The sequence below is a fragment of the Dasypus novemcinctus genome, chromosome 25, assembly GCF_030445035.2.
Source record: "Dasypus novemcinctus isolate mDasNov1 chromosome 25, mDasNov1.1.hap2, whole genome shotgun sequence".
Lineage (NCBI taxonomy): Eukaryota > Metazoa > Chordata > Mammalia > Cingulata > Dasypodidae > Dasypus > Dasypus novemcinctus.
The window spans coordinates 25,114,988-25,139,978 of NC_080697.1; the positions used below are offsets into that span (position 1 = coordinate 25,114,988).

At 38.8% G+C, this 24,991-nt stretch overlaps 1 protein-coding gene across 1 annotated transcript in view; it reads left to right on the forward strand.

Annotated features, from left to right (window-relative positions):
- Positions 1-22,104, forward strand: part of EBF2 (EBF transcription factor 2) — a 203,450-nt gene extending 181,346 nt beyond the window's left edge. Inside the window, exons 11-16 of the mRNA XM_004466523.5 lie at positions 3,340-3,428; positions 4,825-4,890; positions 5,821-5,998; positions 7,584-7,769; positions 16,064-16,231; positions 21,502-22,104. Coding sequence (XP_004466580.1) covers positions 3,340-3,428; positions 4,825-4,890; positions 5,821-5,998; positions 7,584-7,769; positions 16,064-16,231; positions 21,502-21,533 — 719 coding nt within the window. The 3' untranslated portion in view covers positions 21,534-22,104. The remainder of the gene's footprint in view (positions 1-3,339; positions 3,429-4,824; positions 4,891-5,820; positions 5,999-7,583; positions 7,770-16,063; positions 16,232-21,501) is intronic.
- Positions 22,105-24,991: the final 2,887 nt, after the last annotated feature.

Below are 24,991 nucleotides of genomic sequence, written 5' to 3' on the forward strand. Positions count from 1 at the left end.
TGGTGCATTATGGGAAATCTCTTATAAAATACAATTATCAATTTGTCAAAGGAGAAAATTGAAAATGTTGTAATTTTCAAAATTTCAACAAGTCCTGATAAAAACCTTATCATAGCATAATAAATAATATATATCTCAAATAGCCAACACCACATTTAGTGGTCAATTGTTAGCACAATACTGCTTTAGAGGAAAACAAGTAAGAATATTCACTATCATCCTCATTTTGAAACACTGATAAGTTTCAGCCAACACGAGAAGAGGATTAAAGAGAAATAAGAGGTACTTATTAAAGGAGACAAACTGATCATGATATGTAGGTGATTTGAATGTACATGCCTAAAAGAAGGAATAGAAAAAAATTACATCTGTCAGGGGTGTGGTTAGAAATAGCAAAGACAGCTACCACTGGTTAAGATCTTTTATGTGCCAAACACAAACATTATATAAATTGTTTCATGAGATGCAACCCTAGGAGATGAATTTAAACAGGAGCACACAGAAATTAAATCCTCTTCAGTTATGTAGCTAGTTAATGGTGCAACTGGAATTTGAAGCCAAGATCTACTTGACTCCAAAGCTGATTCTCTTAACTACTATACCATGTACCGCCACCTACAATTATCACGCACACTGCCTTCACAGATATGTAAGTGCCCGAAGTGTTTCTAGATAGAGGTAACACTAACTTAGAAATTATAATGGGGGAAAATTGTATTCAAAATAAAAACAACAAAAAAGTAAAATAATAGCTAAAACAGAAAAACAAAAACAAAAACAAAAACACAACCATACGCCTATAATGAATAGTACACATTTTGCTGAGGGACCTAAAATAGGAGTATTGACAGTATACAGCTTTTTGCTCTAATTAGTTATAGGCTTAACACAGCTGAAATATTTTTGAAACTTCCCTAAGGTTCATCTGGAAGAATAAATTAATGAAAATAGTTGAGAAAATATACTTTAAAAAGATTGTGTATTTGTGGAGGGTCGCTTATGCTATCAGATATTGAGCATATGTTATAACCAACAATGTGATTCTCACCCCAGAATAGAAACACAAATCAATGGAATAGAATAGAATGCCTAGAAACCATTCAATAAATTGTGTTACACACTTGGAAAAATGTAAATACTTAATTTTATATAACAAAGCCCAGATAAGAATTTATAAACATACTCATGTATATACACACACACACACACACACACACATATATATACTCATACACACACATACACGCATGCCCCAGATCTTTTTTTTCCTTTTCTTTTTTGGCTTAGACAATGGGAATTTATTGGCTCATGGTTTTGAGGTGAGGAGAAATCCAAAACTCAGGTGTTGGCAAGGGGATGCTTTTTTTCACAAAGTCTGTACTGTTCTGAGGCTGGCTGCTGGCTATCCCTGGGGTTCCTTTGCCTGTATCCCCTGTCTCTCGTCACATGGCAATGTCTTCTGCTTTCTCTTCCAAAACCTCAGATCTTGGAATTGGGGTGGTCTTTCTATATCTAATACCTAAGGACAAATTGGGATATAATATTGCAACAAGGATGACAGTCAGTGTTAAGAATCCTAATGTAAAAAGTGTTTTTCCTAAGAAAATAAAAGAAAAAGATTAATCCTAATAGAAAAAGGTGCAGAAAGTATTAATAAGCATTCATAAAAGAATTTAAAATGAACAGGAAATAGAAGAAAAACATTCCTCAAACTCACCGGTGAGCAATCACATGCATTGCTGCAGGGAGTACAAATCCCCACATCCTTCTGAGGAGTGATTTGACAACATACGTAAAGGCCTTAAATGTAATCACAACTTTTGGTCCAATACTTCTAATTCTTGGAATTTTCCAATTGAAATAAACAAAGGATAATTATTGCTCTGATATCTATGATAGAAATTAAGATCATGATAAATGTCCAACTATAGGAAACTAGTTAAATAAATTATAAAACATATAGTGGAAAATATGCAGCAATTTTAAATAATGTTATAAAAGAATATTTAATAACCTGGGGAAAATATTATGCTCTATTGTTAATTGAATAAAATGTAAGTTATGTTACAGGGTGACTAACATGTCTCCAAATAATTTTAAGTATGTGTGGAGTGTTTAAATCTGGAAAGACATAAGAAAAAAGAATCTAGGCAATCTCTAAAGTGGTGAGACTATGGGTAATTTTATTTTTACTTTAAAAATATTATGGTTTCTTTTTTTAAAAAGTGTTGTCTGTTGAAGAACAGATGTAGCGCAAGTAGTTGAGCAGCTGCTTCCCATGTATGAAGTTCTGTGTTTGATTGTCCTAAAAAAAAGTGTTTCTATTATATTTAGAACAGTAGCAATAAAATTTATAAAACCTATATGCAAAAAGGAAGACAAAAGGGAAATACACACTCTTATGGTTATCTGTATAATGTGAGTATAAGTGATTATGATTTTATTCTTTCTTTTTTCTTTGTGTTGATCCCATTTTAATTTTGAAATCCTGAAATTAAAACAAACTTCTTAAAAATTAAGAAAGGGAAGAAGAAGGAGAAAAAGACCAAAGGAACCAATGTCAAAACTTTTTAGAATAGGAGAATTGCTGAAGTATGTCATTCATTCATTTATTTAATATTTTACAATTGCTGATGATAAGTGCCTACTATGTGCCAGGCACTGTCTTAAACAATGGGAGCGCAATGGAAAAACCAAATAAATACAAGCTTTGCTCCCATGGAATGTATAGTCTAATGCAGAAGACTGACATCAAAGAATTGGATTCTGGAGAGTATAACTAAATTGCAAATTGTGGAAAGTGTATTAAGCATAGGAACAGGGTTTTTATGAGAATAAACTCATGAAAGATTTATGTATATATTTTTAAGATATGTATATGTATATATATATTTAAGATATAATTATGAAAAAAGTATTTAAGAGAAGAATTAAGATATAATAAAAACATACTTTAGAAACAGAGAGAGAAGAGAAGGGAAAAGAACAAAAGTAATTCATTGTCTTCATAAGAAATTGAGATATGGTTGATTATGTAATATTCTTGATTATTTGTGTATTAGCAGAGAATTATAAGTGTGTACCTGTGAGGAAGATATGATAAAATGATTATAATAATCCTAAAATTTTGAAATGCTATTCTAATGGAAAATGTACAATTGCTATAAACTCCAAATTTAACCAGTGTCAATAACAAATAACACAATTGACTGCATTCATTATATATCAATTCTTGGACAGATAATATCAGAATTTTTCTGTTATTGCTGGAAGATTTAATTAGAAGGTTTGCTTTTTTGGCCAGGAAACATTCTCAAAAAGAGGACTTTTATTTTTCAGCATTAAATGAACCCACCATAGACTATGGCTTCCAGAGACTGCAGAAAGTCATCCCAAGGCATCCTGGAGATCCTGAGAGATTAGCTAAGGTAAAATACACTGGAAACTGGCATGTAAAAACATTTCTGTAAGACTTTAACAAATTTAGACAAATTCAACAATTTAAACATCTTTAACTCAGCTATGAAAAATTTGGCTAATAGTCTCATAGAGTTTTTCTCTAGCTTTAGATACAAGATTCCCATAAAGTATCTACTGATTATGAAATGTACTATGATTGATTTCTGAAGAAATATAAAATATAAAATTTGGGCCTATAAAACAGATATACTACAAGAATACTTATAAAATGTCACTAGTTTTATGAAAATAAATAAATAATTGTACAATTATTTAAAAGTAAAAGTCACTACTCTATTGTATTTATATGATTTTTTTAACCCATCATTGAAGGGACAGATTTTTCCATTTATTTATTTCCATGTACTTATTGAGGAGTATTTATTTACACAAGAATTTAATGAAGTGAAAAACACCTCCATATAAAATTTCTATGAAATGCATAAACTTTAAGTGAATTTGCTTATGAAAAGTATATTATCAGGAAGGCCCATGATTTTAGCTTTCTTTCTATAAAAAACACCTCAGTTTACTAGTTGTCATTCAATTAATGAGAAATTGTTAAATTTTAATTTATGTTTGCATTTTAAACACACAATTTATAAAATACAATGTTCTCTCTTCTGTGCAGTAAGTAAAATTCCAGTATTGCAGTCACTCCTGCATCACACCTTTATTTTCCTCTTGGAAAACCCCTCAACCCCACCATTAAATTAGATGATATCTGGAGAAAGTAGGTTAATAGCAATTTAAAAAATGTAAAAAACAAACACAAACCAACCAACAAACAAAAAACCCAGGAGGTGTAAAAGACAAAATGAGAGGAAAGGGATTACTGATTACTAATTCTCTCTTTTTAAAATGAACAGAGCAAAATATTATTGAAAGAATTCATCTTAATTAGAATAAAATTTTGCACAAGGCATTGCAAGATGGTTTCAGTACTCTGGACAGCTCCTTGGCAAGCAGCTAAACTCCGGTCACTCAATCATCTTAGTAATACTCTGGTAATTAGAGTAGTAGATTTTTAGTTGAGTGGTCTGAAAGCAATTTTCAACAGAACTTCCATGAAATTACTATTTTTAAACAACTCCACCCTCAGTTTGGTTGGTAGTTTTTTGTTTCAGTAGCACAATAATTTATGGAGTCATTTTATTGAACTGAATTACATGTAGATACATATTTCAAGAGAGGTTTATATGTATGATTATAGTCTGCCTATCAAACAAAACTTTAGGACCTCACGGCTAATTATTTACATTGAGAGAAGGATGTATGGACTTTTGATTTTTATATGTAATTTTCCTTTGTTTTGCCATTTTGGGTGTTACCATTTGATAACACATCCTTTCTTGTCTCTACCAGGAAATGCTGCTGAAAAGAGCTGCAGATCTAGTGGAGGCCCTCTATGGCACACCACACAATAACCAGGTTAGAAGCACACATCTTTTTTTTTTCCCCTCTCCCCTTCCCCGCCCCCCCCCCCAGTTGTCTGCTTTCTGTGTCCATTCGCTGTGTGTTCTTTTTTAAAGATTTGTTTATTTATTTATTTGTTTGTTTATTTCCCCTCCCCCCCACCCCAGCTCGGTTGTCTGTTCTCTGTGTCTATCTGCTGCGTCTTCTTTGTCCACTTCTGTTGTCATCAGCGGCACGGGAATCTGTGTTTCCCCCTGTTGGGTCACCTTGTTGTGTCAGCTCTCCATGCTTGCGGCGCCATTCCTGAGCAGGCTGCACTTTCTTTCGCACTGGGTGGCTCTCCTTATGGGGCGCACTCCTTGCATGTGGGGCTCCCCTATGCTGCGGACACCCCTGTGTGGCACGGCACTCCTTACATGCATCAGCACTGAGCGTGGGCCAGCTCATCACACGGGTCAAGGAGGCCCAGGGTTTGAATCGCGGGCCTGCCATGTGGTAGACAGACGCCCTAACCACTGGGCCAAGTCCACCACCATCACTGTGTGTTCTTCTGTTTCCACTTGTGTCAGCGGCACCTGGAATCTGTGTCTCGTTTTGTTGCATCATCATGCTGCATCAGCTCTCCGTGTGTGCGGTGCCATTCCTGGGCAGGCTGCCCTTTTTTGTACTGGGTGGCTCTCCTTATGGAGTTCACTCCATGCGCATGGGGCTCACCCACCTGGGGGACACCCCTGCATGGCAGGGCACTCCTTGCACGCATCAGCACTGCGCGTGGGCCAGCTCATCACACGGGTCAGGAGGCCCTCGGTTTGAACCTTGGACCTCCCATGTGGTAGGTGGACGCCATATCCATTGGGCCAAATCTTCTTCCCAGAGGCACACATCTTTTACCCATTGAATTTGGAACACTGGATAAAATACTCACCTCAATCTGTCATTTTGTAGGACATCATTTTAAAGCGAGCTGCAGACATTGCTGAAGCTCTCTACAGTGTCCCCAGGAATCCCAGCCAGATTCCAGCTCTCTCCAGCTCTCCAGCTCACAGTGGCATGATGGGAATCAATTCGTATGGCAGCCAGCTTGGGGTCAGCATCTCAGAGTCAACACAGGGGAATAACCAAGGTACTATGTTTCTCAGGATCAAACTTCAAGCATTCATACTTGTAAATTCCTGTTCTGTTCAAGTCGAAGGAGTCAAAGCTCAAGTCATATATTGTCAAACAGAGTTTGTCCCTAGATAAGAAATAAAATAATATATTGTATTATCTCAACATTAATGTGGTATATTGTTAGATTTTCAGGTTTTTTAAAGTACCAAGTAGAATGCCTTTGGTTGGAAATACCTAAGGTCAGAATTGAGTATTATGAATTCAGGAAGGTTTAGCCTTACTGAAATGAGATTTGCAGGTACACATTGAATAAAATTGACACTTCTGCTGTTGTAATAACCCCTGAATAATGGAAAGAGGTTGAGTTATTGCCATTATCGTTTATTATGCCCAACTCTTCATTCCTGGTAACCAAGAGTGAATGGCTTGATTTTATTTGGTAACTTCTGCTTTTGTATCATTTCATATATGAATATATAGCAACAAACATATACATGTAAATGTACTTTCACATGTGAAGCAGATGGGGTAGAGATTTTTTTCACTGACTTTTTTTTTTTATTGTTAAGGTGCCAGTCTAAATTTAACCAAAAAAAAAAAAATTTTTAAAAGGAGTAAATATTCCTAATGATGTCCATACCTTGGGATAGTTTTATTTCTAAATTCATTCAGAGAATTAAATGACATGTAAGTTTATTTCTTGTCAAAATCAACTGTAGTCATCCTTTGGAAGAGAATTCTTCATTCTTTTGCCCCAGGTGGAATCAATTTGTTCTTACAAAAGGATGGACAGGGCATAAATACTGCCTTCCTTTTTTGGGTATGTGTGTATCATTTCCTAATAGTTTTAGGGACAGTTACCCAAAGTGGGCTCTTTCAGAATGGATTAGGTGATGTCTCTATGCTAGGCTGAAGGGAGGGGCTTATTGTACCTTCCCCCACTCCACCCACAGACCAGACCTCCCCACGCTTACTTCTGATGGTTCAAAAGCATTCAGAGAGCAGTGAATTTAGATGAACAATTCAGCACCTTTTGAATGAAAATGCCTCACCCCAATCCCAAGCGTGGTAACAATTTTGAACTGAGATTTCTATAACTGTGTTCTGTAGACTATTGGTGACCCTTGAGATGTTATTAGGATGTCTTACCCCCACCACTCCCAAAATTATTGGATGGTCTGTTTCATTTGGAGAACACTGGGTTAACAACGTTAAACTGGTTTATTTATTCTCTAGGCCCATTATAGGTAGATCTTCAAGAAGTGACTACAGTATGTATGCAGCATCAATATTTGACCATGGAAGCTTTTCTCAGTGCTATCAATTAATATAGCATAGGACTCTAGTATTATATGAAATATGATTTAAGAGGTATAATTCTCCACTGCAATTAATCTCTCACTCCTAGGTATGAGTTTGAGGTGTTGAGTGCAGGTTTGCAGAAAACAGGAGGGGCATGTAACTAACTACGTGCTCTCTACCGGTGCCTGGGGTCAGCTTGGTGGTATTGTGTCTTCCGGGGTCAATGGACTTTGCTGTCCACATCAGCTTACGCCAGGTACAGGCTGATTTACATGAGCTTTTCCTCTGTTGTCAAGGATACATCCGCAATACAAGCAGCATCTCTCCACGGGGGTACTCTTCCAGCTCCACACCTCAGCAGTCGAGTTACAGTACCTCCAGTAACAGCATGAATGGCTACAGCAGCGTCCCCATGGCCAACCTGGGCGTGCCCGGGTCGCCAGGCTTCCTAAACGGCTCACCCACAGGCTCCCCTTATGGAAGTAAGTGCTCTCTCTGTCTCGCCTGCTCTCGGGGTTCCTTGTCTCTGGTTTTCACTGGTCAACCCTTTAGAGAAAAGTTGAATTCCCTAATCTTAGTAATTCACAAATAAACACTACAATTTCTTGATGAAATATTCTCCCTACTTCCTGTTCCTTTCCCTTGGGTTTGGGATCACTCAGTTACTTAAGGCCTTCTGAGGTAAAAAAAAAAAAAAGGAAGAAAAAAAAGGGTGTGTGTGTGGAGACTATTGCCTTTTTTCGAGAAGGTATGTATGTGGCTTGTGAGGATGCACCTGAGGACTGAAGATGCCATTTCAGTTAACATGTTGTGCACTTTTTATTCAGCATTTTCATCTGTAATATTTTAGTTAATCTGTATAAGAACTTTCTGAGGCTAGTATGATTATGTCCATTTTATACATGGAAAAGTTGAGGTATACAAGATCACACAGATAGAAAATAGCATGTCAATAATTTGAACACAGAATTTATGACTTCCAGTCGCTTTGTACCTCACACTGTACTCCCTTCCAACTCTGTTACATGACTGCCTCCTCCCCTAGATAGCTCTAGAGAGTTGAGAGTTGAATACTTGTAATAATGTAATATATTGAGTCAGAGCCTCTTCATCTTAATCTGTGGTCTTGCTAGATACAAGTTAGATATCCTGAGACGTTGTGAAAACTCATTTGGGTTGCTTTGAGGCCTAAACTTAGAACTTACACAACGGTCCCAGGGGCCTGAGAGAGTACGTGTACTTAGGAAATACTTAAGACCAGAGGATAAGCTGAGATGGAGAGTCGAAGGGATATAGTAGAATGGTCTTGAAATGCTGGCTCTTGTAAGGCTTTGCAGCATGCCCTCTTTTCACCCAGAGTAGTTTCCTCATGCCAGGATCAAGGGCAAGTTGAGGACAGTGGGCAAGTTGAGGACAGCACACAGCCATGTCTACCAGGGCTCTAAGAGTTGCATGACATGGATCCAGAGGCTGCCATTCACAGCTGTTGAGCCTGTCTTCCCTGGAAACTACACTAACAGATTATTTTTTACTTTTCTGCTCAATTCATACACTCATATTCTTTTTTTTTTTTTAAGATTGATTTTATTTATTTCTCCCCTTTCTTCCCCCCACCCCTGCCCTACCCCAGTTGTCTGTTCTCTGTGTCCATTTGCTGCGTGTTCTTTTTGTCTGTTTCTGCTGTTGTCAGGGCATGGGAATCTGTGTCTCTTTTTGTTGCGTCATCTTGTTGTGTCAGCTCTCCGTGTGTGCAGCGCCATTCCTGGGCAGGCTGCACTTTCTTTCACACTGGGCGGCTCTCCTTATGGGGCGCACTCCTTGCGTGTGGGGCTCCCCTATGCAGGGGACACCCCTGCATGGCAGGGCACTCCTTGTGTACGTCAGCACCATGCGTGGGCCAGCTCCACGTGGGTCAAGGAGGCCCAGGGTTTGAACCATGGACCTCCCATGTGGTAGACAGACACCAAATCCACTGGGCCAAGTCCGCTTCCCTCATACAATCATATTCTATACAGTATGACAAGGACACAGTTACCAAAGATACCAGAAGCAGAGGGCAAGACAGGTACAACAGTCTTCTGGTACAACTAACATCTTATTACTCCAAAACGTGAGTTCTGTATTGTGTCATGTCAGGTGACCCAGACATATTAGATTTGAGTAATCTAAGAAACAAATAGTTGCCTTGTTTATTTACTCCTTTGCCTGGTTTTAGCTTTTCTAGTTTTGGAATATTTGGGGGGAATCTTAATAGTCAAATGGGTAATACAAAAGCATAAGCTAATAAGAAACAGAGATGAAAGAAAAAAATAAGTTTAGGAAAATCAATCTGAGGGCATATATGGGTGCCTTCTGTTTATTCAAAAAGGCCATTGATTTGGCTTAGAGCTAATGAGATGCTAAAGCTAAGAGAGAAATACTATGGTTCTAAATTTTATGTCTACACATTATTTTTTTAAGCGGCTTAGAAGAAACCCTAATTTTTGTTTCTGACACCTTAGAGAGGTTTCTCCCATGAATAATAGAGAGGAAACTCTGAGTGTTAAAGGGACACCATCCTCAACTGTCTACATTAATACAGTGGTGAGAGAGTCAGTGTGTAAATTATCCCATATAACAAGGATGATGGCAATAAGAGTAAGTAACAATTGAGTTCTACTTTGCAACCTAAAAAGTATGTTTGTATGTAGAGTCCAGCCAGATCCAAACACAACACTATTTTTCAATCATTTTCCTTTCTAAGATATGAAAGGTTATTAAATAACTTATTCAAGGATTCATAGCCAATAAAAAGTACAAAAAAAAATTGGAACTCCAACATATTTAATCTGACTCAGAATGCCATGTTTTAAAAATTACACTGTAATAAGTAATATCTAATATGTTTATAATGTATTATGAAGCTGATCCATATGAAATTGCCTCTATTTTGCCTTTTTTGGTCTACAGACATAGCAGTTTTATGTAGTCCAGCCCTGCATTTTCATGTGTAATATCTGTATTAGATTGAACCATGTGAAATTATTGTTTTTGTAAATTAGGTAATGGTAAATCTAAAAATACAGTAAGTGGTACGTGTAGGTGGGTAGAGAGAAAAAAATAGAGAATGAGAGTAGATGAATGAAAGTGTCCAGTTGGGTGTTAATTGCTTAGTGTTTCTTAACAGAAAATTTATGTAGTAGGACAGCCCCTTCCCTTGTTTTGGTGTTCTCTAGCCAGGGACGATTTCTTCCCACCACTTTTTACCTTCTCCTTTCATGGTCACCATACCCATTGCCATAAGAAAAATGATCACAGCCCAAATCTCATTAATAAGAGACAGCATATACATAATAGGAAAAAGAAAAACATGCCCGATGACCAACCAGGAATGAGCAGCACTGCACAGGGTACCTTCTCTTTTCTACAGATGTATACTGTGTGATCCTTTGCACCTTTATTTTCTGAGGGAGGGTCTGATGGAGCTGCAGAGAGAATGGGATTCGAAACAGTACATTCAATACAATAAAATCCCCCTACTGCGAAAATATTGAATACCCAGTGGAGTTCATTATAATAGTATCTGACCTGTGTTTCTAACCAACTAAATCTTAACTTCTCTGGGAAATTTTTTAAAAAGCCCAAGGGAAAACATATTTCATCAATTCAGTTGCTTGTGTCTGAAAACACAATTCTATGATTTTCCATTTTATTTTTTAAACTGGTCTTATGTGTCTAGACCATGCCATGGAGAAATCACTTGCCAGAGACATGAAAAAGAAATAAAGTCAAGCCTCTCGGTCGAGTTTGACTTGCATTACAGCTAATGCAGAGTATAAAAAACCTGCATCTTTACTGCTTTTGCTCTCACACTACTTCAAAAATGGCCAAACAGATGTTTTTTCAATTTTACATACAAACTTCACTTCCTGGCGGTAGCAGTGTGTGCCAAGTTCCAGCTCAGTGCAAGTTTTTATGGCTGAATTCTAGACCCCTGACAATAGAGGGTTATAATGAAATGCTGACAGACCCCTTAGCGCCAGCAAACGCAATGGCTCGATGCAAAGGAGGATATGTGCCCGGTGAGTTCCAGCTGGGGCTCTGCAAGCCAATCAATCCTTGGAAGAAGAAAAGTGTTTTTTCCTTAAGTCCCCACGTTCACATAGATTCCTGGGCCTGACGTGCTTGTCTTTACTTTGGCCTCCATCCATAGATAGATATCCAGAGAAATTCTCAGTTGAGAGTGTGTGTAATCAACTATCATAAAATTCTGGTGTCCCAAAAGATGAGTTACCCAATAGCCGTGCAGTGCCCACTGGGACCACTTCTCCCAAAGCAGAATAACCATCACGAGAGTCTGAAATTTGGGACAGAAGCCATACAGGCAGGAATCCAACCTGTTCTCGAGGAATCCTACTTCACTTACATAGTCTTAGACTTTGCCCCTGGCTTAAATACTTTTATATTTTCAAAAATAAATGTTAAGCCACTTTCTGTTGTGAAGTATTAAACAATTATTACAGACAGTTTAGAACATATGAAAATAATTTTTAAAAAAATCATACTCCCACTGTTGGAAACAACCTCTTTTAACATTTTAATTTATTTCTATTTTCTTCTGAAAAGCATAAAAATTCCTATTACAATAGCAACATTCTCATTATAGACAATTTGAGAAGCATATGTATATAAAAAGAAGGAAAATGACACCTCTGCATGTCTATATGGAGATAACCATTGTTAAGTTTTAAAGTACAGTCTTCCAGTCATGAATAGAAACATTTTGAAAATTACGGCATCTGCTCTGATGCATAACTAATGGGATTCTGCTATAAGATCAACTAAAGAGAGAGTGGAAGAAAAGGGGAAAAATTTCCAAAGGCACAGATATGAAGCTAGGCTCCTTCTGTGATGCAGAACTATGTCCCAGGAGCTGGGGAATGGATTTTAGGAGTGATGTTTGCTTTTAAAAGTTCACTGTAACCAACGAGCTTCTCCTAAGAGTTTTGGGTTTGTCTGTTTTTTGTAACAGAGAGGAGGGATAGCAGACAACTTTGTTTAGAGCAGTAAAACCTTAAATCTAGGAGGAGCATTAATGTTTTTCAGGAAAGGTATTGTACTGGTGGCTAAGGATTGTGTTATTTCTTACCAAAGAAATAGAGACTTTCACTTTTAAATTTTAATAGATTCCTTGATTTCTCCTAATTCAAAGGTGATACATGTTCATTGTAAAGGAATTTAAAAACACGGGCAAGTAAACGGGATAAATTTAAGGATACCCATAACCCATCAGCCAGAGCTATCCCATTAAAGGTTGGATGTATATCACATCCTTCTAGACTTCTGCTATGTGCATTTATTAAAATAGATGTTGAGGTATATTATGTCAACTGCTTTTTTCACCTGAGGAAACATATCTTTCTATATCATTAAATACTCTTTTCCAACTTTGGTTTTAATGTTTATATAGCATGCCACTGTGTGGACTTAAAATATACCCTTTTGCTGGGCAAGTTAATTCCCAAAGTCGTATTATTATACAAACAGAATAAGCAGCATCCTTGGTTCTGTGTCTTTGGATTCATGATTATTTCCTTGGGATTAATTTCTAGAAATTAAATTACTTTGATATGTATCTCTAAAATCCCTCCAGAGATGTTAATTCTCTCCACAAAAGGAAGAGTATCTGTTTTTCTGTTCTGATCATTTTTTTTTAATACTTATCAATTTGGTAAGTTATTTTTTATTACTTTGTATTACTAACAAGTTGGAACATTTCTACATAAGTCTCTTGACCATTTCCATTCTCCTTTTGTGACTCTCCTTTTCAAATCCTTTGCCCATGTTTCCACTGGGATATTTTTCCTATTCTAATTAATTTATAAGAAATTATTATCTACTAAAGCTATTAGCATTATATCTAAATAAATATTGCAAATATTTTTCTTAAGTTGTTATTTGCCTTTTTTTGTGTGTTAGAGAAAGTTTTTCATTATACAGTCAAGTTTGTCTTTTGAATTTCCATTCAGGCTTTGGAGTCTTATTTTGAAATGCTTATACCAGGGATTCTTCTCAGGGGTCCTTGGAAAGAGTTCAAGGGGTCTGTGAGCTTGAATTGGAAAAAAAACAACAACAATTTTTATTTTCTCTGCCCTCTAACTGAAATCTAGCATTTCCTTCACTTATGAATGTATGCAATAAATTACAGTAGTATTCCATGGTTTTCACCTGACTGGTAAAATGGTCTGAGGAGCAAAAAAGGTTAAGAACCCCTGGCTTATATAAATTACAAAGTTTTCCTAATTTTTTTCTACCAGCACTTTTATAATTAATTTTTTCTATTATCCCTTTAATCTACTTATGTACATTTTGGTGTTTAGCATGAAGTGCTATAAATTTATTTTGATCTCCAAGTGATTCTTTTTCCCAAGCATTTAATTTACCCACTAACTTGAAATGTCACCTTTATTAGGTATTAATTCTTATATACATCCAGGTCTGTCTCTGGACTCTATTATGTTCAGGATTGTCTGCCTAATTTTGTGCTAGTACATTTGTAAAACACTGACTTCACACATGTAGTTATTTCATAACTCTTAATATCCTTGCTACTTTAAGAAAAAAATTAACAAATTTTTCTGGTTCTTACACTGTTTTTGCTGTTGTTTGTTGCGTGTGTGTTTTAATGTATGACTATTAAATTATTTTGTCAAAATACACAAATTTTAAAATCTAGGAGCTTTATTTATATTTGCATAAAATTTAAAATTAATTTGGAAATAATTTGATATCACAAATTTTTGTAAAAATATCTTAAATGTGGCTCTTCCCATCCAGCAACATGTTATAGCTTTGTGTTATACAACCCAGCAAGAAATCGTTTATGTTCCTTAGAAAAGCTTGGGGTGATTTGTCTTCCATGGAGAGGCAGCCATACTTGATTTAGTGAGCCCCATGTTAGGATGGGACCTGGTATTAGAAAAAATACACGCATGTGTAAAAGTAGATCAGATGCTGTCTATAAATTGAAACGAGTGTGTGTTTCTACCTAATTAACATTATGAAAATCCTTCTTTATCATGGTGTATGTGGGAAGGTTCTGATACTACAAATACAGTTAGTGTTAGCATGGATCACGTAGTGTGACAGATTGAATTGAAGTTGGAATCAGGGCGTCCAGAGTATCAGTTTTTCTTTGACTTCTAATTCTGTGTCTCAGAGAAAGGATAGAGTATTTTTTCAATCTCTACTTCATTTGTGTGAAAACCAAGGCTAGAAGAGTTTGCTTAGAACTGTGAATAAGACTCATACTTGATGCTCTAACCCTGTCTCTTATTATAGTGAATTAAATTTTTATTCATTTACTTCTTCAAGTATTACATGTGATTCTTCCAGGACTCTATTTCCCTTTCCAACATTTTTCTTTTGATTCATTTTACTTGAAGAACGACAGAGATATTTTAAAAAAATCTTTCCTCTGCCTAGTCCCTTAAATCAGGCCTATCTAAAGATCATTACTTTTGTTTTGTTTTTTCCTTCCTAGGATAACTGGTTTTTAGATAAGTTGTTTTGAAGCCTTTGGTTTGTGTATTTGCTATAAAAGTCACCACACTAGAGGTGTGCTATATGATTACTTTTTTGTCTCAATTGAGTGACCATTGCCCAAAGTACATTTTTACAGGGAGAAAGGGAAAATGAGGGCGGAGTCTGACACAGGATGTCAAAACACGAAACTTTCAATGCACTTTGAACTTGGCCCTTAGACCATAAGTCACACTCACATCCCCACTTTCAAAGTTTGCTTCATGGGTTAACTGGTCCCCTGAAAATACGAACCAGGGGTCAGCATGGGCTTTGGTATTAGGCTCCAACAACTCTTTTACCAAGTCCTGTGACTTGAACAGTTCAGAATTCTGAGGATTACACTAGAATGAGTCCCTGAAATGTGACTTTATACTATCAGGTGCTATACCTAAAAATTTTACCCTCATGAACTCGAGTTCTTACGCAAGCTGATTTCAGAATATAAACCAATCTTTATGACGTAACTTGGTGAAGTAGCTGGTATTAAGAGGTAAGGCAGTTCATTGTGTAAGTTGCCTTTATTTTTCTTGGAAATCACAACACTTAGCTTTTGGCTTTCTTTAGGTAATTTTAATGTTAATATTTTAACTTCGGTGTTTTACTAAACATGTCAGAGGACACTGAATTGCAGCTTTTATTTCCCAGGAGCTCTGCAAGTACAGAGAGAGGGAGGTAATCTACTGAACATTAATAAACTTTTACATTTAATGAAGAAGTGGCCCGTGGAGATGGCACTCTCAGAGAAGATGTTATTTCTATAGATCACTGCTCTGAAGCCCTGTGAGTCTCTAGGGAAGGATATCATTCCTAGGCAGGGTTTCTTAGGACGAAAAGGATTTGTCCATTCTTGGGTAGAGAGGTGATTGCTAAGGTGCCTTGTTTTATCGCCATATCAGCTCCTTTGCAATACTTTTCCTGACTGTCCCACACAGAAGAGAATTCTGCCCTCTGCGTATCCTTAGCATGGTGTACATTCCTCTGATAGTGATTACTATATTATTTTTATTTGTCTGTTTGTCTCTATTTTTTATTTCTCTCTCACTGGTCAGGGGAGTAGCTGTGCCACATTCAGCTTTTTTATCCCCGAAATCTGGTACAATGCCTGGAAACCAGTAATTTATCAATAGATGTATAGAGAATATAAGTACTGAAAGAAGATCCTAATTCCAAGATGAGTCCTTTTCTCAGAGAGGATTGTGCATTTGCTTTCCAGTCATGTCATCAAGTCCCACCGTCGGATCTTCCAGCACGTCCTCCATCCTCCCATTTTCCTCTTCAGTTTTTCCTGCTGTCAAACAGAAGAGTGCCTTTGCCCCTGTCATCAGGCCCCAAGGCTCCCCTTCACCAGCCTGCTCTAGTGGCAATGGAAATGGATTCAGAGGTAAGCAAAGGTACCCCTTGGGGTATGCGCCATAGGGACACAAAGTAAGAATAAAAACCACATCATTTTATATCACTAGCCATCTACCTACAAAAGATACCTTGGTGTTTTCATCATGGTTCAGGAACGGTTTACACAACTGGGCTAAAAGCAAGATAGGAGAAGACAAAGAAGTCTGCAAACTCTGCAAGGTCATTGAATCAACTGGGGTAGAGCTGTACATACAATTCAGGAGTTGCTGGACTCCTGCACCGTGCTTTCTACATGGCCCCTCCGCTTTTCCCCAGAGGGAGCTTGGATCACCATAACTGATGCCATGTGGTGATGATGGCTTACCTAATGTGCTTGCCATCTGCAGTGCATGCACATTCCCATGACCCAAATGGACAGAGCCCATCAGGTACAACCAGCAAGTTCTGAGAACTGTGGTTACATGTTAGTTGAATTGATAGCAGGTGCTTTATCAGGGAAGGCTTAGCAAAGAAAAGGAAAAAAAAAAAATACTGGTTTTCAGAACAAAAATTAATATCGGCCGTCAAACCCATTTTTGAGCAAAGCCCTAAAATATAATATGACATGACGTAACACAAATGCGATGAGTACATGAGAATCTAATCATCTCATGTTCACTCATGTGAATGGGAGGCAGCTGATGGGAGGCAAAAGAGCAAATTGGAAACTGCTGAGCACCATGGCTCATTGACAACCCACATTATTTTTAGGCTGCTCCACACATCTTGACGTGAAAATAGTCACGACAAGCAGAGTTGGATAAAACCAAAGAGGGCAGAGATTCAGTGAACCCCTCATGGGTCAAAGCTGCTGAGGTCTGAAGAGCTTTGCAGGAGCCTTGGATGAGCTGTGCCGCCCCTGGGACAGCATCGACCTTGTGGGTTTATAATAGTGAAAAATGAAGGGACTTCTGCCAGTTGTGGCTGAGCAGGCTCTGGCGGTTGGGTTAGGTTTCTGCCCCATTCTGCTATTACAGGTGATGGCATCTCCTCAAAATGTAGTGACTTGACAGAGAAACTGTCAAGACTGGAACCCAATACCCAGTGTCCAGAGGAGTGAAGTCACTGAAATCCCTTTCCTTCTAGGTAGACAAAGCAGTCTTAGCCTGCATGCCACCCAACACGTGGGTAGTTGGAAACATCTGTACATTTGATGGAACTTATTCTGTTGTTTTGTTTTCATCCAGACATCTAATCCATAGAGAAAGGGGCTTAGCCTATAACAAAGTGATTCGACCTGCCCTGTCTTTCATCAAGACCAGTGTTTTCTCTCCCATTATTAGGGGATGTGCCCAGAACTTTTTCCGTCATGGCTTTATCCCCGGGCCAGGAAAAGAAACCAATTGCTGGATATCCTCGGCAGCATCCTCTCTCCCACGAACCCTTCAGTAATGAAGTTTCCGCCTCTCCAAGTTCTTTGGTTTTCATTCACGTACCTTAAACTGAGTGGGGGCTAAACAGGGCTCGGGACGATGCAGGGCGAGGGGCACAAGGAGGAGTGCGGTTTCCCTCCACTTTGGCATGGGAGGCGCACAGGAGGGGAACGACCCTGTTCTCCTTCCTGGCAGCTCTTGCGAATATTTTCAGTTTTACTTTAGGGGAAAAAAAAGTGTCCCTTGACCTCCACTGGCCACCTCTGCCCTAGCTGCTCTCACACTTAGGCTGTTTGGGAAACGGGAGCTGGTTGTCTCAGATCTCCCGAGTCTGTGTTGCCAGGGAGTCTCACCTCCGGGGGCTGCCTGGCTCTGGACCTAAGAGATGCCAGGACCAAGTTTTGCACAGGCTCCCATGGAGTGTGATGCCCACCCTGCCTCTGGCCGGGGGCCCCAGCTCCCTGGGTGCCATGCCAGTCAGGTTCGAGTCAGCCCAGCGATGTGGAAAAGTTTCGTATAGTCTTAACGAGGTTTCCCTGTGGTGGCAGCAACTGCAGAAAGAACCGGAAGACCCTCTCTGGTGTCCTCAGCCACATGACCCTCTGGTCACCACCAGTCGGGTTGCTTGGACCAAGGGAGGTGGCTGAGCTGCGCAGTCTTGACGGTGTCTGTAGAAGTGACCATTTAGCTGTCTACGTAAAAGCACAGTCTCTAAGTCCCAGCGTCATTGCCACCTGCTATCGCTGTGAAGCCCGAACCTCTCCTAGGTCTTACAGTTACCCCCAAGTTGTCGAGGAATGACCTTCCCTGATGATTTGAACCTTAAAAAGGAGGAGGAGGAGGAGGGGACCTGTCAATTTAGTTAGATCTGAAAACATGTTGCAAAGAATTATGAAAATAAAAAGTGATATGTGAAAAAATAAAAGAGTGTTCCGAGAACCACAGAGATCATTAACCGTTGCTGGAGCACTAGATGTGACCTTACCAGATTGTTTTTGAGTTCTCCCTCAGCTCCTCCCAAGCTGTGCAAATTTGTGCAAGTCATTCTATCTCAGAGCCTCAGTTTCCTAGTCTGATAAATAGGAGAAATGAGAGCAACCGCCAAAGATTGTTGTGAATTAATTAGAGTGAAGAACCAAGACAGGTGAAGTATTAATAATATGAAATACCACCGTATTTCATACATCCTGGCAGAGAGAAGGCTGGGGTTGACAGAGGTTACCTACAGTCAGTGAAGGCATCCTGGGATCTGAGGGGCTGATAAGCTGAAAGCTCCATCTCTTTATTTTTTTATTTTTTAAAGATTTATTTTTATTTATTTCTCTCTCCTTACCCCCCGCCCCAGTTGTCTGTTCTCTGTGTCCATTCACTGTATGTTCTGTGCCCACTTATATTCTTGTCAGCGGCATCTGGAATCTGTGTATCTTTTTGTTGTGTCATCTTGTTGTGTCAGGTCTCCGTGTGCGGCACCACTCCTGGGCAGGCTGAACTTTCTTTCGCGCTGGGCAGCTCTCTTTACAGGGTGCACTCCTTGTGCATGGGGCTCCCCTACACAGCAGACACCTCTGCATGGCATGGCACTCCTTGTGCGCATTAGCACTGTGCATGGGCCAGCTCCACACGGGTCAAGGAGGCCCTGGGTTTGAACCCTGGACCTCCTATGTGGTAGGCAGACACTCTATACGTTGAGCCAAGTCGGCTTCCTAGTTCCTAGAGTCCGGGAGTGAAAATGTGAGCTGAGCCTTGGGTGATCACAGACCGATGGAGAGGCCTTCTCTAACTTCATTGTAAGGCAGGATGGTCTTGCTCATCAGCAAAAGGCATGTGCAGCCAACATCCTCCAAGAGTTGCTAACCGTCATGGAGTGTGAAGGAACTGAAGGAACTGAACTTTCCACGAACTATTTTGTTCAGGCCTCTCACATGACCCTAAGGGGAGTGTCATGCCATTATCACCATTTTTTGTTCAGTAGCTTGCCCAAAGTCACACAGTAAGTGACAGATGACTTGAACCCAGATGTTTTGACTCCCGAGCCTGTGCCCTCACCCACAGCCCACTCTTTCTCTCAGGATAGTAATAATGTGGTTTCTTTCTTTACTCAGGGCCCATAACTACTTTCCACCTGGACCAAAGAGAGATTATTGCTTTCCTTTCCCATGAAATGCCAAAGGTAAAAAAGGAATTGGAAAAAGTGCAGTGATGCAGCCCCCCCACCCCCACCCCGTGAAAATGCTACTTTTTCCCTCTAATTAACTACTACCTTCTGTTGCCCCTGGTTTCTACAAGTGAAAAGTCGGGATCACCAGCTTGCAGAGATCCAGCCCATCCAGTGCTCAGTGTGGGGCAAGGAAGAAGAAAAATCTGTGAATATCTATTGTTGTTCTGCCATTCCATGGCTCCTGTTCTTTGAGCAGCTCTGCCCTTCCAATAAGTTCCTTTGGTAACTTTCTAAGGACGCAGAAAAGGAATGGCTGAGGAATTTTAAGTGTAATAGACAAGTTAAAGTTGAAAACGTGAGTCAGAATTCTACTGCCAGAGATTTATATATACAGCATTCATTGTCTCCCCTTGTACCTCATTTATCAGGCATTTACAGTTGATGAGTGTAGACTGTCAAGATAATATTATACACTTACACGCCTGATTCCTTTTTCTAGTTCCCTCCAGGAAGAAAAAATTAAAATAAAATAAAAAATACTCCTACTCTCTGGGATAATTACCAGGGCTGCTGTATCTTCAAATCATCAGGGAGTGTCCAGAATTGAACCACCTTTATTGAAAAGTTACATCGATTCAATATATAGTAATACAGGCAAAAATAATTAAGGCTTTGCTAGCTGTGTAAGACCTTAATCCAGATCTCACAAACATTCAATAAAACCTGCACGGGCAGGGAAGTAGATGGCTGGTGAGTGTGCCTGAGAGAGAGGACTAGCTGGCGTGGAGAGAAGGGGAGAGGAGGAAGCGGGAGACAGAGAGACAGAGACAGACAGAGAAAGAGAGAGAGAGAGCTGGGTTGGGGGAAGCTGGAGGAATTTTGGCCATTTGCCTGTGAGCTTAGTAAGTACCACTCAGTCAAAGGTTTTTAGGATGCTTTGATAAGCACCCAGACGAAATGTAGACAATAAAACTCAAAGAATCAAAATCTAGGTACGGTTTGAATCTTTGATGTAAGGAAAATATTCTGTCAGTTTCTAGAGATATTAAAATTCTATTGGTTTATCATATAAAAGCCGAGGCCAGAGGAAGGTGTTTTGCTGCATGAGTTTTCCACATTGTGCTGATGCTGCTTTATTTCTTGCGTCGAGGGGAAGCCTTGGAGGTGATTGCACAAAGAAAGGCATTGTCCACATCCTCCTGAATAGATGGAGGGGGCGTTGCACATGGACAGGGGCCAAGGGGTGGGCACTGAAATGACTCCCAGATTAGGAACTAGATTAAATCTTCTGTTCCAAGGTTCCATGCCCATTAGTGAATGCAGTTTGGTTTGTTGTAAATGATGCCTAGTAACTCAACGGGATCAGCAACTGGAATGTTCTTTCCTGTTCCAACTAAGTGATTTGGAGCAATGTAATCAGAAATTATTTTAGTCTAATAGTAAAAAACCTATTACATATATGACAATTAAATTTACATATGTACATCTATTATCTCATTTATAACACAAGCCTTGGAAATACAAATTGCAGCGATTAAATAAAGCTTCCATGCCTCTAAGAGGCTGTCTGCTAGACCAGACCTGGACAAATTGGTTCACATACCAGTTGAAGCACGATCCCTCTGGATTATGCCAGACTCTCTCATCCTCATCCCCTACTCCTCTCTGTTGCAGGCTTTTACGTGAAACATCCCCAAATCTCATTCTTCTGCCACTCTTTTCTTACAGCCATGACTGGCCTCGTTGTACCCCCAATGTAAAGAAGAGGAAGAACTGCTTTGTCATAGCACAAAACTACTTACTCTGATGGACCAATAATAAGGAAAGCACTATGAGCTCTTTGGGGAGAGTTGTGCCCCAAAATGAACATGATGGACAGATTTGGGTATGTGAGGAGCCTGCATCTTACTTGGTCCTGCGTTTCTCCTGTAGCTGTGATGGTGGCTACACAAACTGACCCTCTTGCGGATGAGGACAAAAGATGGCATTGAGCTGGCCAGTGCTAAGAGCAGAAATGCAATTCTTTGTTATGAACATTATGAAAACCACCTTCCTATGTTTGTAAAATATTTAAGAAAAAATTGGCAAACAATTCATGCTTAATATTTTGGATACTATTTGTTTTTCTTTGTAGGAAAAAAAAAGTTGAAAGTTTCTATTTTCTATGAAGCCTTTCAGATACCAATTTAGTTTATGCAGAAAAAAAAATTGAACAAAACAGGGTACCAGCATGGAAGACTTTCTTAAAACAAAACCTGAATTGAATGATGAAATGTTGTTGTATGTGTGTTTGCTTATAGTTTAATCTCTTAAAAAAACAAAAAAAAAAAAGGGAAAATTTTAAAAATGTTTTACAATTATTTAAATAAATAAACGTGTAACTTATTGTAAGTAGAGGTAGAAATTAAGACCTTTTTTGGAAGAGGGGGAAATTTCTCTTCCTGATGTAAAATGAAAATAATGCAAACATGTAGTAACAAGTTTTAAAGGTGTGTGACTATTATTGCAGTTATTTACTAGACTCTTATCCCCTACCCTACATCTCCCCCTCTTTTTCCATCATTTTTTTGAGCCATGAGCAAGAACATGTAACTTATCTAGATTCCTACAGAAAACCCAAAATAGAAACAAAGACTCCAGTAAATGCACATAAGTAAATACTCAAACCCATCAATTCATTCCCAGCTCCATCTGCTTTCTAAATAGTCTCTACACGTCCCTTTTAATATTCACGTTTTGTGAATATTTTTTATTTTAATGCAGATTAGCTTTCAACCTTCTCCCCCTGAGCAATTCAGAGAATTCCCATGTTTAGTGTGTCCTGGGCTTTGAACATCCCAGGGAAAGAAGTGTTTCACCTTAAAGAAGAAACCACAAATTTCCCTTTGGAATTCTTCCTCCCTAGAGCCACACACTCCCTCCCTTTGGTTGCCTGTTTCAGCACAAAGGTATAAGTTCCACAGAGCTTCAGAAACAGGGTTTTAAATAGATGGCTTCTGTTTCTTGGACCCTTTAAGAGTCCATATAGAACCACCAAGTCCTTACCTCTCTCTGCAGATTTCCCCTTTGATGGCATTGAACTCTCTTTAAAAATTTATCCAACTTTACACCGTTTCTAGGCAAGAATGCGATGAGGGATGATCGGAAAAGGAATGTTCAAGCTCTAAGTCCCTCTTCTGATGTTCAAAAAATGGACATCTAGATTCTTGGCAGATTCTGAGATCTGTTCTAAACAGCGCAGTTACCCAGCCCTCTGGTGGGCTCTCTGCAGTCCTGGGCTCTCTGAGAGTCCCTGCGATAGCGGCCAACCGTAGCTGATGCTTTAAGAGGTATGCTGAAAAGCCTGTGTGTTCCTGGAGATACACCCAGACTTGTTTGGACTGCCAGTAAGAATGGCTTCTTTTTTTCTAGGCCAGGGTTGGCACCACAATATAGAGTACACAGACTTCAGTTTGGGGTTCTTGGGTGGGGTTCTAACATTAGAAATGGATGCAGCGCTCATGGAAAAACATCGTTAGTGTACCTGAGCCAATTTTAGGTGACTTCATACATTCTGCGTCCCTTCCCTTCTCCCCTTGACCCATCCCCACACCTATCAGAGCCCTGATGGTCTTATTTGCTTTAATCTGTTCTGGAATCACCCAGTATGACCCAAATATTATTTCTATGCACATTAGAATCCAAGGTTTAGAAAACCTGGCGTGCTTGTAACTACTTCAGGGTTGGAAGCGCCAAAATACACAGAAACACATGAGAGAAAGTTCCCCAGTGAAAAAATCTTAACAGGAGGGGAAGTGCTTGTGGAATGCAAACATGACTGTCCAAAAATGAAGGCAGAACAAAATTAAGCATGTTCCAACCTGGATTTGAGCCAATCCAACATAAGGAAATGTTTTTTTAAGTAGCATTGCTTTTAGAATCTGTGAATTTTGCTCTTGCATGAAGATGAGTGCAGTACTGTCTTCAAAATGATTGTAGAATTTGTTGGTAGCTTTACACCGAAAAATGTGTGTAACTAAATACCAGACATCCTTGACCATTCAGCTAGAACCTTGGCAGCAACAGATCTATTTAATTGTACAAATGTGTGTAAGGATTATTTTTAGTGTAATAATAAATTAAAAACAAAGTTACTCTGTTCTCTTTAGTCATTGCTGTTGAATCATCCTGGTCCCAGGTTATTTTTGTGCCACTTGGAATACGAGTATTTCTATAGGTAACTCCAAATTCTATCCTATCTTTGTAAGAGGAGCTGTGTAAGAGTTTTCATTTAAAGGGACAATTTACTTCATTACTTTTTTTGTTGTTGTTATGGCATCGTAATTCTTCCCAGGTTTTCTTTGCACATTTCAATATGCATGGTTTAAAAACCATTATCTTCTCTACCTTTTGTACAGTAAGGTTTCTTTTTCAAGCTGTATAGTTTCATTTTTTTAATCATTTTGCTTTGTCAGTTATATACAGTATAAAGTTGCTATGCACAGAGCTTTTTGTAAAGACAGCTTTTTTGTTTACTGTTTTTAATGGTCTTACTTATGAAAGAATATCTTGTTTGTAAAATGAATATGTCTACTTCAGTTTTAAACTTTAAATTAACCTAACAAAAAATAAAATTTTTGTACTGTAAAAATGATTTGGAACTTTGATTTTATTTGACATGGAAGAAATTTAGGTTGAGATTTATTCTTCTTAACTTTGGGGATTTTCTGATAACTCTGGTCCCTGAGCTGTGGTTGAAAAAATCTTACTATAGCATTTGCTTACATGAGAAGTGTACTGAAGTAGTCAGTTGGAGGAGAGAATATGTAAGATTTTAGGTGATTTTACCATATTTATTTATCTATACACCCATCTGGTCCAATTTCCTTGTAAAAAATCAAAGTGTCTATTTACTTTATTTGGATTTGGGCTATATGGAATTTCCAAAGCAGGTGGGCAATCTGCTTAGTTTGAACCTGCTTGTTGAACAAGCATTATAACTTGATCCATCAGACACTGTGTAAAGAATTGGAAGATGGGAACATGAAGATTTGTTGCTTATTCTTAAGTCAGAGAGAGGGAGACAAGACACATGCCCATGGAAAGAAATAATACATAAAAAACAGCTCATACAGGAAGACAGAAGGGCTGTAGAAGTTCAGAGAAGGTGGAGGCCACAGAGAATTGGAGTGATCAGGGAAGACTCTATGGAGGAGGAGGGGCTGGACTGGGCCTCTAA